General features: G+C 42.7%; 1 protein-coding gene across 8 annotated transcripts in view; it reads left to right on the top strand.

The window, feature by feature from the left end:
• SFSWAP (splicing factor SWAP) overlaps positions 1-19101 on the top strand; it is a 113625-nt gene that overhangs the window by 71026 nt on the left and 23498 nt on the right. For all 8 annotated transcript variants that reach the window (XM_034435837.3, XM_034435839.3, XM_087880309.1 and 5 more), the window contains one exon: positions 18004-18281. In XM_034435837.3, the coding sequence (XP_034291728.2) occupies positions 18004-18281 (278 nt within the window). The remainder of the gene's footprint in view (positions 1-18003; positions 18282-19101) is intronic.

Raw genomic sequence — 19101 nt, 5'->3', positions numbered from 1 at the left:
CGTCCTTTGAACCGGAGTATAATTATCCCTCCGGATCACAACATATTTTTCATGGAGCAGCATTGCCTTGGGGGGGCACACACCAAGACGTGTTCAAAAATGCTCATGTATTGGAGAACGCACTTGCAGTAATGGAGCCTATTAGGATAAATCCATAGACATGTAAACAAATGTGTTTATGCCGGATGAAATGAGGAATTTTCCTCCCCTTCCCAAGGGTTATTAAGATTTACTTAAGACTCTGTAATTGAAAAAAACTCGCAAACGTCCGTCCGTTAAAAAACTTGCAACGTCGTCTGAGTTCTCCGCATATTCTTCAGTCCTGGAGTTGTTGTTTTTCTTGTTTAAGATTTGGAATTTTCTTTTCTTTTCTTTTTTCCAGTCGAGGTCAGGCATTTCAGGCAACATTGCATGCTAAAAGCAAAGCCAACGGTGGGACTGATACTATTTTTGAATAAGTATTGAGGGTGTTTCTAGCCCTCAGCATGTACCAGGCAAGAAACAGCTTTGAAAACCGGAGGCAAGAAACTCACTTTGCTAACTTTGCGTCACCCTTAATTCCGTCGAGGCAGTGCATTAGAACCGATAGAAGCTTCTGATTTATTAATTACTGCTTTTCTTTGTCTTGCTTGTTTAGAAAAGGGTGGATCTGGGATCTGAAGCAAAGGGGGAAAAAAACACTATGGGGACGTAGCGTTGCCAGGAGCAACCTAAGAACTACAGTTCTGAAAATAATTGTCCCAGGAAACTTGGGGACTTGCTAGCGCTCCTGAAAACAAGTTTGGGGGCCTCAAAAACCAGGGCAGAAAGAACTCAAATTAAATTGCTAAGGAACAAAAGCATATTGTGCTTGATCTTTGGCATCCGAGAGCTGGCAGCAGCTGTCCAAGCGTTCTCATTAGGGGGAAAAATAAAATAGTCTGTATTGAGGAAATAAGATTTCTTTTTCCCCTCTCTCCCTCTAAGGGATGATCAGTCATAGCCGAAACCCCCAAGGAGCAGGTGGTACTTTGGCTCTTCTGATCTATTTATTTAATCATCCCTGCCTGCGGTTGGGAGGCTGGCAGGGAAGTTGGCATTTTGCAAAGTGCCCACTCTTCCGTGCCTATAACGGGAAAGCTTCGGAAGTATGTGGGAGAGATACTGGTAGGCACAGATTCTCCTAGTCAAAGTTGGGAGGTGGTTGGTTTCCAAGCTACTGTAACCAAGTGGAGCAGTAAGGACTTCTCTCCTTTGTCTTAGATCGGAGTTTCTCAACCTTGATAACTTTTAAGATGGGTGGGCTTCAACTCCCAGAATTCCCCGGCCAACAAGCTGAAGTTGACTTGAAGTCCATCCATCTTGCATCCAACCAATCATAAGTACCTCTCTCCTTATCTTAGATCAGCGTTTCTCAACCTTGATAGCTTTTAAGATGGATAGACCTTAACTCCCAGAATTCTCCAGCCAGAAAGCTGAAGTTGAAGTCCACCCATTTTATGTCAAACCAAATTCAACCAAGTGGAACAATAAGTACTTCTCTCCTTTTAACTTAGATCAGTGTTTTTCAACCTTGGCAGCTTTTAAGACGGGTGGACTTCAATTCCCTAGCCACCAAGCTGAGGTTGATGTTGAGTTGAAGTCCACCCATCTTAAAATAGAATTAGAATAGAATAGAATTCTTTATTGGCCAAATATGATTGGACACACAAGGAATTTGTCTTTGGTGCAGATGCTCTCAGTGTACATAAGGAGAATAAAATACATTCATCAAGAATAAAAAGATACAACACTTAGTGATAGTCAAGTTACTAATAAACTATCAAATCGTACTAGGAAACAAATAAACAATATAAATTGAAAGATACAAGCAACATATAGTCATAAGTGGGAAGAGATAAATACTAGGAAGGAAGAGAAGAATAATAGTAATACAGTCTTAGTAAATTGTTTGACAGTGTTGTGGGAATTAATTGTTAAGCAGAGTGATGGCGTTCGGGAAAAAACTGTTCTTGTGTCTAGTTGTTCTGGTGTGCAGTGCTCTATAGCATCGTTTTGAGGGTAGGAGTTGAAACAATTTATGTCCAGGGGTCTGTAGATATTTTCACAGCCCTCTTTTTGACTCGTGCAGTAGACAGGTCCTCAATGGAAGGCAGGTTGGTAGCCATGTTTTTTTCTGGAGGTCTAATGATCCTCTGTGTTTGTCTTGTTGAGTTGCAGAGCCAAGCCAGACAGTTATGGAGGTGCAGATAACAGACTCAATCATTCCTCTGTAGAACTGAATCAGCAGCTCCTGGGGCAGTTTCAGCTTTCTGAGTTGGCGCAGAAAAAACATTCTTTGTTGTGCTTTTTTGATGACGTTTTTGATGTTAGGTGTCCATTTTAAATCTTGAGATATGATAGAACCTAGAAACTTGAAGGTCTCTACTGTTGATACTGCATCGTCTAGTATTGTAAGAGATGGTAGTATAGGAGGTTTTCTTCTAAAACCCACCACCATTTCTACGGTTTTGAGTGCATTTAGTTCAAGATTGTCCTGGTTGCACCACAAGGCTAGTTGTTCAACCTCCTGTCTGTATGCAGATTCATCATTGTCTTGAATGAGACCAATCATTGTTGTATCATCTGCAAACTTCAGTATTTTAACAGAGAGATCTTTTGAAATGCACTCGTTAGTATGTGGAGAGAAGAAAAGTTGCAGAGGTTGAGAAATCCTGCTTTATATCATGTGCCCAGTGAACATTTACAGACCCAACACAAGATATAGAACATTTCTGACCCTAGTTAAATTTTACCAAGCCTTAATTTCAACATATTTTAAGATTAAGACCAACATACTTCCAAAATATCCTCTTAAAAGCAACTGTTCCCATGGAAAGCTCCCATGGATGCTTTAACCTCCCAAGTCCAAGCATCCCCAGGCAGCATCACTGTCTGAATCCAAGAATGATTTACCTTGGGGCTCAGATGCCTCAAAAAGATTAGCCGATATTTCTAATTTTCATGAAAGAGTGTCATGAGGATCATGGTTTGTTTCCTATCCCAAAAGAATTCGTCTAATCTCTGGGCATTATAACCATTGCCTCTTCCTTTTGCAAGCCAACAAAACCAATAATTAAACTCGCTCTTTGGGGGGAAAATTTCGCTTGCCAGAATATTTTTGTGCGAATGTTCCTAACGGCAAATCCTTGGGATTCTTTTCCTGTGGTTTCTTGAGCCAAAGGCATGAGATCCGTGACCTTTGACACGTAAAAAAAGCGAGACCGTGTGAAAGGCAGAACCATTCACCTTGGATCGCATCTGGAAAGTCAGTTTAAGAAATCATTTGGATCTTGATTACACTCGATTTAACTGCAAGCTTTAAACTGCAGGCGTGTTTTGTGTTGATAAGAAAAAAGGCCCTTCTCTTAAGTCTTTTAAACTTAATTGCTCTGCAAGCTTTGGCAAAGATGCCCATAAAACTGTTGGATGGGTTATCAGGTTTGAATTGCTGCTGCAAAGCTGGAGCTGAGATCTCCTGGTATCTAATTCTGCGAGATTGGTTTCAGCCTTCTGACAGTTTTTTTAGTTCATGGACCAAAAACTTGGAGAATCACAATGGAAACCGTTGTGTAGCAACAAGCTGCTAACCGAATGTGTAAACACCCAGCCAGTGGTTTCTTCAGCAATCTGTGTTTAAGCAGAACATGACCTGACCCTGATATCTGAATCCTATGATTATATGTGTATAAGGTAAAGGTTCCCCTCGCACATACGTGCTAGTTGTTCCTGACTCTAGGGGGCGGTGCTCATCTCCGTTTCAAAGCCGAAGAGCCAGCGCTGTCCGAAGACGTCTCCGTGGTCATGTGGCCGGCATGACTCAACGCCAAAGGCGCACAGAACGCTGTTCCCTTCCCACCAAAGGTGGTCCCTATTTTTCTACTTGCATTTTTTTTTAACGTGCTTTCAAACTGCTAGGTTGGCAGAAGCTGGGACAAGTCACGGGAACTCACCCCGTTACGCGGCACTAGGGATTCGAACCACTGAACTGCCGACCCTTTCGATCGACAAGCTCAGCGTCTTAGCCGCTGAGCCACCGCGTCACTTTTCCGCATCATTTTCTGGTTCTCAATTTCAGGGACTCTTCACAGCCCTGAGCTTCCTTATTATCTTGTTCTGATTTTATTTGATTCTTGAGGGGTGGTTCTCCCCCCCCCCTTGTTCTTTCATGTTTGGGCCATTGTTTTGCTCTTAGGGCAGAGGTCTTTTCTCTTTCTGGTGTGAAACTTCCAACACATCTTTGGGTAATGACATCTTGAGCAAACTCAGTAGAAGGATCATAAATTCTCCATCACCAGGGGAGAATAAACATTATCTTAGCAAGAATGTGACGGCTGCTTGGAGGATCTATATTACAGCCGTCTGTTTACCAGTAATGAAGACAGAGCTATATCTTAAAACCTAGGGTTTTAGGGTTTTTTTTTCCTTCCTGGGACGGGAAAATCCGATTCAATTAAAATTTCCATCACTTCTTTCTAAGCTCGTGAAAGCACATCAGCTTAAGGATTGAAGTATAAATCAGAGGCCAGTGACTTAAATCTAAGACTTCTTGTATGCAGAATAGCAGCGAGAGCATCTTAGTGTATAAGTTTGATGTGGGTTTTTCTTTTTTTTTTCTTTTTTTTTTTATCCAGGCAGACAATCTGCCTTAGGTATTTTGGAGTAAAGTGCTTAAACCCCAAAAAGAATAATATTCTTAGCTTAATTCTTGTGAGTCCATGGATGGTCTGAATTATCAATTCAGAGATAGCTTCCGAGCTACGAATGATGTTCCTTCAGGTGGTTGTTGAGAGAGATTCCTATACTCTCCATGAATCGGAGGCTTCAAGAAGAGAAAAAAAATGTGATGCTTCTACTAAAAATAACTGGAATTGTATGTAAATGAGGCTTCTTTGTTTTAAATCTCCTCTAATAGCTTTTGTGTTTTTAATAGCACTCTTTGTGGTTATTAACAAGCACATGGAAATGCAGATTTCAAAAGATAATGAATATCTTTAATTGCTCCCAAGCAACAATTCTTGTAATTTAAAGCGGTGGGTGTGAATGACATATTCAATTGTATATGATTAGCCCACTAACAAATTTCAAGGGTCCCTGTCAACCATCACCCATCCTGCCCTTCCTTCCTTCCTTCCCTCTTCATTTCGTTTAAAACTATTTTGAGAGCTTGTTCTTTGAGTGGAGCAATCTTCAAGTTTGGTCGTTTTGTTACAGATGACGCGGGGTGCATCTGATGTGGTTGAGAATTAGAACGTGCACCTTGTTGACAATTTAGATGAATTTATGACAGTGAAAGAGACTTAACTCGCCTTCTTTTTTGGGAGTTGGGCCTGGATCTGAAACTGGAGAAGACACACTTCTTTGGCAAAGGTGGCAAAATAGTGTTCGCAGCGGTGACATTTCAAGTAGAGCAAAGACGTGTGATCTGCATGTCCGTCAAGTTCTCCTTGAAGGTGGAATCTTTGAAACCTTGTCCTGTCCTAAGATAGGTGGACCTGGACTTACTCCTTGTCTTCAAGCTCTTGAGAGATGAGACAACCTTAGCATAGACCAATGGTTCTCAACCTTTTTTTGGCTATATGCCACCTAAGCATCTCTAAAATCCCATTTCCCCCTCCCCCCCCCCGTGACATATAATTCTTACTATTCAAAAAGTGAACTCCTACTCATGCGGAGGAAGCCTAAAAGGCCATTAACTTGGTTTAAACAAGGTTCCAAATTGCCCCCATTAAATAATAAAGAAAATTTTAGAATGTGCAGAAATGAATAGATTAACATTGAGAATAAAAGATAAAAGAGGAATTGACGTATTTCAAGACATGGGAAAGTTTTTATGATTGGTTAGAAAAGAAATATAAATAAAGATAGAGAAAGGAAGTGGATAGAGAAAAGACAAGTAAGAGAAAAGACAATAAAAAGAATAGAAACTCAGATGACGCCTGGGTAAATGGAAAAGGGGGGGGGAGAGAAAAAGTGTTACTATAAAAGTGTACATGAATGATAAAACGGATGTGGTTATTAAACAAAAAAGAATTTGAAATGAAGATATATGTAAATAGAAAATCGGGGCTGCTCGAATACCATTCTAGATTAAATTGAAAATGGATACAACAAAGAAGTGGGGAGCAGAGAGAGGGAAGGAGGGGAAAGGAGAGGAAGAAAAGGGAGGGGAAAGGAGATTAGGACAGAGTGTTAGAAAGGGAGGAAGAAGAGAGGAGCGGGGGAAGCGAAGGGGAGGAGAGGAGGAATAAAGAAAGTAGAAAGGGACAGAAGAAAAAAGAGAGAAGAAGAAGAGGAAAGGTTGCGGTAAAACAAAGAAGAGGAAATGGTAAAAGGGCAGCCCCGAACAAAAAAAAATGAAAGTTAAAGGATAAGATGAATGATCAATGATTAATGATGGATAAGAGACTGTACACTTAAATATGTTTATGAGAAATAAAAATAAAAAATGTTAAGCCAAAAAAAAAAAATCAGTTTGCCCCCCTGTGGGGTGTGGGCCCCACATTAGGAACCACTGGTATAGACAATCTTGTGTGGGTGTCTTCTCCACATAACAGCTTTTGATGAGAAGAGGCAGGGAAGAAGGAGCACAAGATAAGTGAGGTTGTCTCAGGGAGGCTGAAGAACCTCATCGTTTGATGATGGATTTTTCTTCCCCGGAATATTTTCTAGACACCTTAAAACAATCTTTTTGGAATACGTTTGAAAAAAAAAATGTCCATCAGTCATGTGCAGTAGCTTGTGAATAGCTCAGGGATGGATGACATTCACATATATAAAATATATGATGGAGTTTTTATTTTGAGAATAGAATAGAAAATAGAACAGAGTAGAGTAGAAATAAGAAGAGAAGAGAATAAGAGAAGGAATGGAATGGAATGGAATGGAATGGAATAGCATAGCATAGCATAGCATAGCATAGCATAGCATAGAATAGAATAGAATAGAATAGAATAGAATAGAATACTTTATTGTCACTTTGAATGTACACTAATCGGCATACGTTAAAATGAAATTACATTGCATACAGCTCTCAAAGGTTCTCCACTTCTAATATAAACATAAACATGACTAAACAAACAAACAAACAAATAAATAAGCATGTACCAAGAGAAACAAATCTTACAAGTTTACCAGAAGAGCCTAGCGTGTTGTGTGAACCATGGCATGATAATGTTCTGTCCCCCTTCCCTACACAGGCAAACACACAACCAGGCACGCCTGCCAAGGTTTTATTATGCAATCAGACTAGAATCCCTTGCAGATAAGAGTTTTGGCAGTAAACTGCGAAATGCCTGCCAAGTCAGTTTTCACTCACAGTCAGCAAGAGAGAGTTTATCCTCAGTCCGATCCAGTAGCAAAAAAGTAATCCACAAAGCAAGAGTTAGCCAAGGTCCAATTCAAATATGTACAAGCCAGATTTCAGGTAACGCGATGTGACTCTCAGGTTTTTAACTTTGACTGTCACAAAGCCTGAAGAGCAATCACACCCACTTTTATTCCTTGTGGGGTGTGGCCCAGTGACTCAACTCAATCTCTGGCCCTCCCACGCCTCTTTCATTGCTGCGCGCGCTTCTCCCTCCGACGCTGCCTGGGATCAAGCCAGGATTCATCATCCTCACTCCCTATCTGTTGTTGTTCCAATATGCTTTCCTCCTGGCATATCCCAGGCTGTTCCTCTTGGCCTTCGGATGGAACCTGAGGCATTGCCAGAGAGGAGGGTCCTGGAGAGGGAGGACCTCCTTGTCAGTTCCTCCCCATCACCTTCTGAGTCCTCTTCCTCTGTTAGGACAGGCTCGGGAATCGGGGTCACAACAGATACCGACATTCATAGATTCATAGATCTGGAAGGGAACTCGGCAATCTTCTAGTCCAACCCTATATGTTGTGCAGACCCAGTTAGTGTGCAAAAATCCACAATCAGCAGCTGCCACCTTGCTGAGGGCCTTTTTGAAAATACGCAAAATACTCCCTGAAGTGGTTGGCTTTTTATTCTTTATCCTTTGCCTTGTTATCCTTACCTTGTGAATGATGGTCTAAATTCATTACACGCCACTCACTTCAAAAGACTTTTACCTATTTGGCAAAATGCAAAATGTCGGGAAGGGATCAAGGTTTTGAACCAGGCTCTGACATTCGTCGTCCTTAGAACTGCGGCTCTTCTTTACCGCCGAAGTTATATATCCTTTGAAACTTTTGGATTCTGCCTCTGCTCACCTCCTCCCTTTATGTTTTCTGATATGGTAATGGGCTGTCACTGTAACCCTGATTTGCTACAGGTTTATAAATGTTAGTAAGCACTTATCCAGCTTTTGCATCCCAGGGTTTAGCTGGCAGTTTCCATTTGCTGTATATCAACCCAAGCTGGTCAATAACCCTGGCAAATCTAATAGACGTTGGAAGGGGGCCTGCATTCCTTCATAAACCAGGGATAATTGACATTCAGAGGGGGAGAATTGATTGCATAAAATGCCTGTAAGAACTCAAAAAGAGCTGCTCAAATACCTGTTAGCAAGCATTAACTCCGAGGGCTCCAGGTTGAAGAATGGGACGGCTAATCGCCCCTTTGCTTTGATTTCATCCCCGCTCCTGGTTTATGCTTTTCATTATCCTTCCCAAGATAACTTCCCATTTATCTTTGTTGCTAAATCTTGACTGACAGCTAGAAGCAGATCCCCTTTCCTCAAGGGAGAAAGGGTTTCTTGATGATATCTTTTGCAGCATCTTCAGCTTGGCCCGCGTTCCTTTTTTTTTTTTTTTGTAATGTGTGCGGTTTGTACGTTAGTGTCCATCATCACTTTTAAATGTGTGTGCGATTGATATGATTCATCCGCTGAATGTGCATTGGGTTTGTTGGTTTGTTTTTATACATTTTTGAACTGCCCATCTCCCTCCGAGAAAGACCCTTGGCCGTGTCTAGTAAAACCAGTGTTGGGTTTCAAAATTTTTTACTACCGGTTCTGTGGGTGTGGCTTGGTGGGTGTGGCATGGCTTGGTAGGGGTGGCTTGGTGGGTGTGACGGGGGAAGGATGCTGCAAAATCTCCATTCCCACCCCACTCCAGAGGCAGGATATTGTAAAATCTCCATTCACACCCCACTCCAGGGGAAGGAATACTGCAAAATCCCCATTTTCTCTCAATCAGCTGGGAATTGGGAGGCAGAGAATAGATTGGGGCAGGGCCTGTCAGAATTTTTACTACCAGTTCTCCGAACTACTCAAAATTTCCACTACCGGTTCTCCAGAACTGTCAGAACCTGCTGAAATACACCTCTGAGTAAAATGTTAAAATACAAAAAAAGCACATGAGAATTAAATTAAAATCTTTAAAAATTTAGGATTGGAAACGAGGCAAGATGCTGGACCCTATTAAAATTAGTTAAAGGGGCAATGGGAGGTTCTCTCAGGACCCCACAGCTGTGTGGGCTTCGCACACAAGGTCAGTTGATCAAGTAAAGGTAGTTCTTGACTTATGACTGGTTGCTTAGTGACTTCAAAGTTGCGACGGATCCCCCAAAACAGGGCTTACAACCTAACTTACAAGTTCCGATGTCTGGAGAGCTGCAATCCTGGGGCCAAATTTTGGACACCTGGCACACCTGTCCACACTTACGACCATTTGCAGCGTCCTGCAGTCACATGACATTTTACAAGGTGTTTTCTTCCAGAAACTGGTACCTCCTTCCATTTTCCAGCAAAAAAAAACCAAAAACAACATCCGCCAACACATGGCCCATAGAGGACAACAGATTCACCTAACAAAACTGCAGCATTTGTTTAACAAACCACTGCCCAAAATGTCATCAAATCGAATTTGGTCGGGTTGGTGTTACAACTCACGTGACAATACTGGTGACTCAGCGGGTTCAGTCGCTGTCGTAAGTCGAGGACTACCTGAAGAGATGCCGACTCCCTTCTCCCCTGTGCAGATTGTGGCTGATCCCGACGAAGAGGAGGCTGGTGTGGTGTCGTGCCAGCAGCCTGCGCAACCGGTGCTCGCGTCGGACAGCGAGGAGGCTGATGAAGATGTGGTGCCAGAGGCAGGGACTCAGCCAGGGCCTTCAGAACCTCCAGAAGCTCCTTTAAGTGAAGAAGATGAAGAGGAGCCTCTACTCGATGCACGGGTGCACAGAGCTACCAAAAGGCAGGAGTGGCTCCTCAGAGGAGGTCTCCTCGAGAGTAAGGCTTGGGGCTAATTGGCCACTCCCTTAGCCTATTTAAGGAGGAATGCCGACTGAAGCAAGTTGTAGGGAACAACTTTAGTTCACTCTCCTTCGCGTTTGGATTCTTTGCAAATTGCTTCTGGGCTTTCTGCCAACCATAGTAAGATTGTGATTACTTTTATCTTCGGTTTCTTGTAGGCTGTTAAGAAAGTTTATTAACAGCCTTTGTTTGAGAAAGACTGGGTTATTTTAGAAAATTAAGTTTTGTACAGACTTCGTGTGTGCTGCGTTCTGTGGGGTCCATAGCTGGGGCAGAACACCTGTCCGGACGACCATCTCTTCTTCTCGCTCCTTCTGCCGCCGGCTTTTTTCCAGGCGTAGAACATCAAAGGGTGCTCAAGAAACACCCGTCACCGATCTGTGTGGAAAAAAAACGAAGAGAGAAGAAAAACATGCCTTATCAGATTTTGCAGCGATTAAATGCTTCTTGAAGGAAAGCGACATTGTTTGCGCTTGGATGGCGGGACCGAATTCCGCCTTGGCTTCAAACAAAAGTATTGATTCCCTCGACACGGCTTGATAAAAACATTTCTAGGCTTCAGCTTTTGACATTTTAAGGACTCCTCGCCCGAAACTCCTTTCATTTCCAGAAGACGTTCCGATAGCTTTGTTTTACTTTATTTATTTTATTTTATTTTTATTTATTTTTTTTGCGATGGCTGCGGGGTTTTTTTTATTACTCTTATCAACCTTTTTTTCCCCCTCCCTCTGCCCCAAATAAATTTAAGTTAAGTTTGTTTATTTTATTTATTATTCAATTTATTTATTTATTTATTTATTATTCAAATTTCTATACCGCCCTTCTCCTTTCGGACTCAGAGCGGTGAACAGCCAATATAAAAAACATTTATACATAAATACGATTAAAAATAGATTTAAAATAATTAAATTTGGCCCATAGTTTAAAATTGTCAATTTAATATCCGTATCAAAATTTAAAACCAACCATAAAATCATAAAATCAAGAGAGAAACCTGTCACTGTTGGCCTCTCTTTATATATAAGTGGCTTGCCTTGGATAGCCCAATCGAGAAACTGCCAACCTCAGACAAGTAAGCTTAACACTAAACAATAGTCTAATCAAGGAGCCACCAAGCGCTCCCACCATCACTGGCAGGGCAAAGTATTGTATATAAACAGAGAGCAAACCCCACTCTCTTTTAGCACTGATGGTGTTACCTAAAAGGGTCTTGAAACATCTGCAAGAAAACAACCAAGCTCAAACAGCACCAACAATCCCACAGTCCTCCCCCCCCTCTGCAAACCCCACTCCCTTCTAGCACTGATGATGTTATCTAGTTGGGTAACGAAACATTTGCAAGAAAACAACCCAGCTCAGATAGCACCAAGGATCCCATAGGCCTCTCCCACCTCCTCCACTCAGCAAAACCCACTCCCTTCTAGCACTGATGATGTTATCTAGTTGGGTAATGAAACATCTGCAAGAAAAACCACCAAGCTCAGAGAGCACCAAGGACCCACGATCCTCCTCCCACTCCCTTCTAGCAATGATGATGTTACCTAGTTGGGTAATGTTCTTTCTGCACCAACTCAGGAAGCTCAAACTGTCCAGGGAGCTGCTGATCCAGTTCTACAGAGGAATTATTGAGTCTGTCATCTGCACCTCCATAACTGTCTGGTTTGGCTCTGCAACCCAACAAGGCAGACACAGAATCAGAGGATAATTAGAACTGCAGAAAAACCATGGCTACCAACCTGCCTTCCATGGAGGACCTGTATCCTGCAGGAGTCAAAAAGAGGGCTGTGAAAATATCTACAGACCCCTCGCATCCTGGACATAAACTGTTTCAACTCCTACCCTCAAAACGATGCTATAGAGCACTGCACACCAGAACAACTAGACACAAGGACAGTTTTTTCCCGAATGCCATCACTCTGCTAAACAAATAATTCCCTCAAACTATTCACTAAGTTTGCATTACTATTAGTCTTCTCATCGTTCCTGTCACCTATCTCCTTCCACTTATGACTGTATTTTGTTGCTTGTATCCTTATGATTTATATTGCTATTGTTTCCTGTTTGCTGATTTGTACCCTATGACTATCATTAAGTGTATCTTTTGATTCTTGACAAATGTATCTCTTCTTTTTATGTACACTGAGAGCGTATGCACCAAGACAAACTCCTTGTCCAATCACACTTGGCCAATAAAAAAATTCTATTCTATTCTATTCTATTCTATTCTATTCTATTCTATTCTATTCTATTCTATTCTATTCTATTCTATTCTATTCTATTCTATTCTAAAAAGAGTACTTTACAGCTCCCAGCATTTTTGATACTGGTTTTATAATCAGAGAGCTCAAGCCCCGTGACTTATTTCTTCAAATGCTGGAAATAAACTTCTCTTCCATCTCCCATCTTTCTCTCTCCCCCCCCCCCGCCCCTCTCCCCCAATGAAACATCTTACCCTCTCTTCTGCCCTGACATGTCTCTCGTGCATTTCTGTCTTCTACACTTCAGCAAAACGTTTTGGCGTTTTAATTAGAGCTTTTTCGGCTCCCTTGACAGATGTCTCAGCACCGGGGACCCGTTTTTGATTTTTATCCTAAGCAAAGCTTTCTCGAGAGTCTGCTGTGAAACTTCAGAAAATGCTGCTCAGGAAGGCGGGGGGGGGGATGGTCATTTCCCCCTCCTCCTCCTCCTCCTCCCCCCTCCCCCTTCGGTTCTTTTCATGCATTGAAAAATCTTGCTTTATCCGTGCTTGGAAATTGTGCAGACTTACGTCCTTTTTGGATTTTTCAGTCTCTCTTCTGAACTGACCACTGTCATGCTCGTTTCTTCTTCCTTTCTCCCCTCTCCCCCCCCCCCGAAAGAGAATTCTTCTTGAAACGGCTAAGGGACCAAATACGCAAGGATTTGTCCAGGCGGGCAGCAGGAATCTAGGGTGGCACTGAAGGAAACAAACAAAAACAAACAGGAGAGGTTGTAATCACACAACAGCCTTAATCTGGTTCTAGGTCTGTCGAGATTCTCAGTCGTCCAGGTGATGGTTGTCCCAAAGGTACTTTATATTTTCAAGAGGCAACTGGACTTCCTTGTTTTTTCCCTTTTGAAGACGTTTCGCTTCTCATCCAAGAAGCTTCTTCAGCTCTGACAGAATGGTGGGGAATGGAAGGGTTTATTATACTCCTTGCAGGCAGCTGGTCATTTGCATCCTTTTAGAGGGTCGTTGAGGCCACTTGGAGGTTGATCTGTGTCCTCAGGGTCACCTGAGTGATGCAAATGGTTCCTGTAGTCTGCAGTTTTTTCCCTCTGCAAATACATTCCTACTCCCACACCACTCAAAGGATATTCATCCCAAATTGCCTAGCTAAAAGTCTGTCGAGATTCTCAGTCATCCAGGTCATGGTTGTCCCAAAGGTGCTTTTTCAGGAGGCAACTGGACTTTCTTGTTTTTTCTTCTGAAGACATTTCGCTTCTCATCCAAGAAGCTTCTTCAGCTCTGACTGGATGGTGGGGAATGGAAGAATTTGTATTCCTTGTAGGAAGCTGGTCATTTGCATTCTTTTTAGAGGGTCGTTGAAGCACTTGGAGGTTTATCTGTGTCCTCAGGGTCACCTAAGTGGAATGGATGTCCAGAAGAAAAATTGCAGACTACAGAAACCAGGAGCACAACTCAGGTGACCCTGAGGATACAGATAAACCTCCCAAGTGGCCTAAGTGGCTCTCTAAAAGGATGCAAATGACCAGCTGTCTGCAAGGAATATTAATCCTTCCTTCCCCCACCATCCAGAGCTGAAGAAGCTTCTTGGATGAGAAGCAAAATGTCTTCAAAGAAAAACAGGGAACTCCAGTTGTCTCTTGAGAAAGCACTTTTGGGACTGGTTCTAGGTTGTTCTAAGTGTAAAGCATCAAGCGAACCCAAGAGGATGGCTTTGCACCACGGCCCCAAAGCTAATCGGAATCCAACCAAGGTTACCATGTCGTGTGAACATCCTATCTGAGCGCATTTGCGTGAACATAGGTGCCTTTATCACGTAGACCCTCCTCCTCCTCCTCCTCCTCCTCCTTCTTCTTCTTTTGCTTCTGCTTCTGCTTCTTCTGCTTCTTCTTCCTTCTCCTCTTCCTCCTCCTCCTCCTCCTCCTCCTCCTCCTCCTCCTCCTTCTGCTTCTTCTTCGTCTCTGTGGGGGCACCAGTCCTTTGGAATGAGCTGCCCCTAGAGCTTTGTCTTAGCCCCGACCTGCGTACTTTTTGCCGTGCCCAAAAGACCTTCCTGTTTCAGCAAGTTGGACTGGCCTTAATATGAATTTTAAGTGAGTGTATGTGTGTTTTAATTTGAGGGCCAAATTGTATATATTTGTTTTAATTGGTTTTAAATTTTATAAATTCATGTGTTTTAATGTGGCTGTACACCGCCCTGAGTCCCCTGGGAGAAGAGCAGTATAGAAATCCAAAAAACTCCAAACTTCTTCTCCTTCCTTCCTTCCTTCCTTCCTTCCTTCCTTCCTTCCTCTTCTTCTTCCATCTCCTCTTCCTCCTACCCCTTTTTTCTTCTTCTTCCTTCTCCTCTTCCTCCTACCCCGTTCTTTTTCTTCTTCTTCCTTCTCTTCCTCCTACCCCTTTCTTCTTCTTCTCCTTCTCTTTTTCCTTCTCCTCCTTCTTCTTCTCCCCCGAAAGAGGCGCTTTTAAATTTTTCACGAACATGGCGATCTTCTAAAATAAACCCTGCCAAGGCAGCTAAAATTAGAAGCGTTTGATGGATCCAGCAATTATCCTCGGCTCTTCCAGCATCAAGGAAGACCATCTCTTATTGATCCATCCGGTCGGAGGTCGTGCAGGGCTGAAGGTGTAGCGATGGTGGAATTTCAGCCTAATGATGAAGCCTTTCCAGGTCACAGTTAAAGAACTAGAAATCCGACGCTGGCTCAGATGTCCTGCTGTCATTAGTGGTAGGGATTTCCAGATCCAGAAGAAGTTAATTCAAGTTAACTGCATTTCCCTGGATTGGAGCTCTAAATGCACATTGAAAAGCACCAACTGAGAATGCAGCAAATGCAAAATGACCCCAGTTGAGCCCAACGTTTCTGTCACTAAGCGAGGCATTGGTTAAGTGTGTCTCACCCCATTTTACCGCCTTTCTTGCCACCATTGTTAAGCAAATCACCGCAGTTAAGTTGGTCACACGCAGTGGTGAAATGTAAAATTTGTTACTACCGGTTCTGTGGGCGGGGCTTGGGCGGGGGAGTTAATGTCACTGAGTGGGCGTGGCCAACTTTTTTTTTTAACTTTTAAAACCATTTTTTCTACAAGCTCTTCAGCTGAAGAAGTTGTAGAAAAAATGCTTTTAAAAGCCTCTGACGATCCCTGCTGAGCCGCGCAATCATCAGAGGCTTTTTTTTTTTACTTTTAAAAGCATTTTTTCAGCCGAAGAGGTTGTAGAAAAAATGCTTTTAAATTTTTTTTAAAAAAAAACCTCTGATGATCGCTCAGCTTAACTGGGCGTGGGGAGGTGGCAGGGATTTTTGCTACCGGTTCTCCGAACCACCCGCCGCCATCTCTACCAGAGCATTTCACCCCTGGTCACACGGCTGTTAAGTGAATCTGGTTTCCCCGTTGACTTTTGCTCATCTGAAGGTCGTAAAAGGGGATCATGAAAACCCAGGACAGATTTACAGAGTTGGCAGGAACCTTTTAGGTCATCTAGTCCAACCCCCCCCTCCCTCCTGCCCAAGCATAAATATGAACCCGTTGATCACGTGACCATGGGGATTCTCCAATGGTCGTAAGTGTGAAAAATGGTCATAGGTCCCTTTTTTTCAGTGCCTTGTAACTTTAAATGGCCACTAAACGGACTGTTGTAAATCGAGGATTACCTGTAGTGGTAGGAATTTCCAGATCCAGTAGATCTGTACCTGAAGGCTTTAGTAAGGTCTTCTAGACCAGCGCCCTGCTCAGGCAGGAAACCGTGTACCACTTCAGAGAGATGGTTGTCCAGTCTCTTTTTAAAAACTTCGAGTGTTGGGAGTATCCACAACATCTGGATTCAAACTGTTCCACTGATTAATTGTTCTCACTGTCAGGAAATTTCTTCTTAATTCCAGGTTGCTTCTCTCCTTGATTAGTTTCTACCCATTGCTTCTTGTCCTGCCTTCTGGGGCTTTGGAGAATAGGTTGACTCCCTCTTCTTTGGGGCAGCCCCTCAAATATTGGAAGACTGCTATCATGTCACCCCTGGTCCTTCTTTTCATTAACTTGGTCATCTGCCTGCCCTTGGCTAAAAATATAGGGGTTTTTGGATCCAAAGCAAGACAAATGCGGTTGGATCTGATGTGAAATAGTATTTCCTAGTTTCACCAAACATCAAAGGATCTTTTGCCTGCAGATGGACGGAAAGGATTATACATTAATAAAGATTCCATCTTCTCTGCTGGGCATTTCTAGATAACGCCAGGAAAGTTTTCTTTAAAATCCTGGAAAGCTTCGGCCAGAAATTTAAATAACGAGTATTTAAATTACTGACTCGAGTAATTAAATTTAAATTAAATCAGTACGCTTAAATTTACTGACTGAATTCAGTAAGAAATACTGATTACTGGGCGAGTCGGTGATTTAGCTTTAATGTTCCTTTTCGGGAATATATTCTCAGTCTATATTGCTTTCCATAAAAGTTGGGAAACTCTTTTAAACAAATGCTGCTTTTCCTCTCCAACCTCCTCCCCCACACACCCCTTCCAACAAATCGTAATTACATTTTAACCTGCTCAGGGTTTTTATGCATTTTGCCCATCCGAATGTGAACGCTGTTCCCCAAAACTGTAATCTTGCAGTCCAGTGTGGAGCAAAAATTGTCTAGACATCTCTGAATATGACATTTTTTTTTTTTGGTGGCCAAGGAATTGCTACTAAATGTTTATCCCATGCTTGTAAAATTAGAGAGTCATCCAGTCTCTTCTGGGTGGCAGAAGGTGTCTCATCAAAAACAGGCTGTCTATCGAAAAGAGATTATTTCTTTGCATCCAGTCGGGACTTGTTCTGTGGAAAAAGGCTCTAAATTTCAAGATTTCAAGGAGAGGCTGGACTGCCATCTGTCAGAAATGGTGTAGGGTCTCCTGCTTGGGCAGGGGGGGTGGACTGCATGACCTACAGGGTCCCTTCCAACTCTGTTAATCAAAACGTTTCTTTATACCTGAAGCTTGAATCCCTACTACAGGTCTCCTGCGTGAGCAGGGGGTTGGACTAGATGACCTCCAAGGTCCCCTCCAACTCTGTTACTGTTTATTCCCCATGGCCCCTAAAGACAGGACAAGGGGTTAACTTAATGGAAATTTACCAAGATAGACCTCCAACCTCTAAAACTTAAGAAAAAATTTCCTGACAGTGAGAACAATCAGTGGAACGGCTTGCATTCAGCAGTTGTGAGGCTTTAAGAAGAGGTGAACAGCCATTTGTCTGGAATGGTCTTCTGCTTGAGCAGGGGGTTGGACTAGAAGACCTCCAAGATCCCTTCCAGCCCTGTAAAATTCTATAATAAGAATTAGAAGCAAAGTAGAACAAAGAAGAGAGTTTTCCAGCATGTGGCACTCAACAACTTCAGACTGATAACCTGTAGCAAATTACTTCCAATTCTCAAAATGGGTATGGGAGGATATTTTCTTTTTACAGACTGAAATTGCTTGCTTGCCAGAAAGCTATTTATCGTATCAGGATGCGTGTTGATCTTCCAGGATTTCCCTAGGTGACTTACAACCCCCAGATTCCTAGAAACCCCACCCTAACTCTTGGCTGCCTTCCTTTCAGACGGTCAGTAATATCCCCTGCGCTCTGTTGACCGGCATCCGGACGTTACCAGTCCTAGAAGCCAAGGTGCCCGAAAGGCCTACAAGCAAATGCAGAGATCTGCCCAGAGAGGAAGAGAAAGAGAAGAAGAAGAAGAAACATAAGAAACGATCCCGATCGCGGTCCCATACCCCTCCTTCGAAATACCACTCCTCTTCTTCCTCCAAAGCCAAATCGCGATCCCATTCGAAAGCAAAGCATTCGCTTCCCACGGCCTACAGAACCGTCCGGCATTCCAGGTGAGCGTTTTCTAACTCTTGAAATGCTTAAAAAGTTTTCGGTATCCTGCAGGTCTCATCGTCGTACCCTGTCTCTTTTTCCGGGTATCGCTTGATATTTTTAGCCATTCCGTGTTCAGCCACGTGATGCGTTTTCTAAAAGTGACACGTTTAGAACAAGGAAAGCTTTCATTTTCTTCGGTGCGTCTGCCAGGGGTTGCCCCCCCCCAAAAAAAATAAGTGGCAGATTGCTGACGCCAATTAAGGGTGCAGACAGCTTCTTGTCAGTTGCCAGGGGCAAAAAAAATGTCATTTTTATCAACGTTGCCAAAGTCACCGCATCGCTTGACATGGAACGTCAGATGGTTCCCACACCCGCTTCACACCTCCTTTAGGATACGAGAATAAGGTATGTAGTTGGGGAGAAGTTGATTGAAACGAGAGGAGGCTCTTGTCAAGCTTTTAGAAAATCCATAATGAAGGTTTTTCAAAAGCTAAAGTTTTGGAGAATTTAAAAAGAAAAAAAAACAGAAGGGGCGCAGTAAACATGTTGGCATGTGTATTTTAGGAAAATGCAAATAAATTTAAACACATCTAAGTTGAGGAGATGGGAATAGGAAACTTTTTTTTTTTTTTTTGACAGCTAGCCCCCCTCTAAAAATGTCAAATCTTGTACGTTCTTGTTAAAAAATCATATGGCTCCTTCCACCCCGTGTCTCTTCCATTACTGTCCCGAGTTCCCCCCAGAGCAGAGCCTTGGAGACATAAAGAGGTTTCTGCCTAATTGAATCTGAGGATTAAATTAGCGTTGTTGTTTTTTTATAAGATTGGAAGGGATATC

This window comes from Pantherophis guttatus, chromosome 17 (genome assembly GCF_059756535.1).
Source record: "Pantherophis guttatus breed Tessera chromosome 17, ASM5975653v1, whole genome shotgun sequence".
NCBI classification, from domain to species: domain Eukaryota; kingdom Metazoa; phylum Chordata; class Lepidosauria; order Squamata; family Colubridae; genus Pantherophis; species Pantherophis guttatus.
This window is presented reverse-complemented; position numbering and strand designations above follow the sequence as displayed.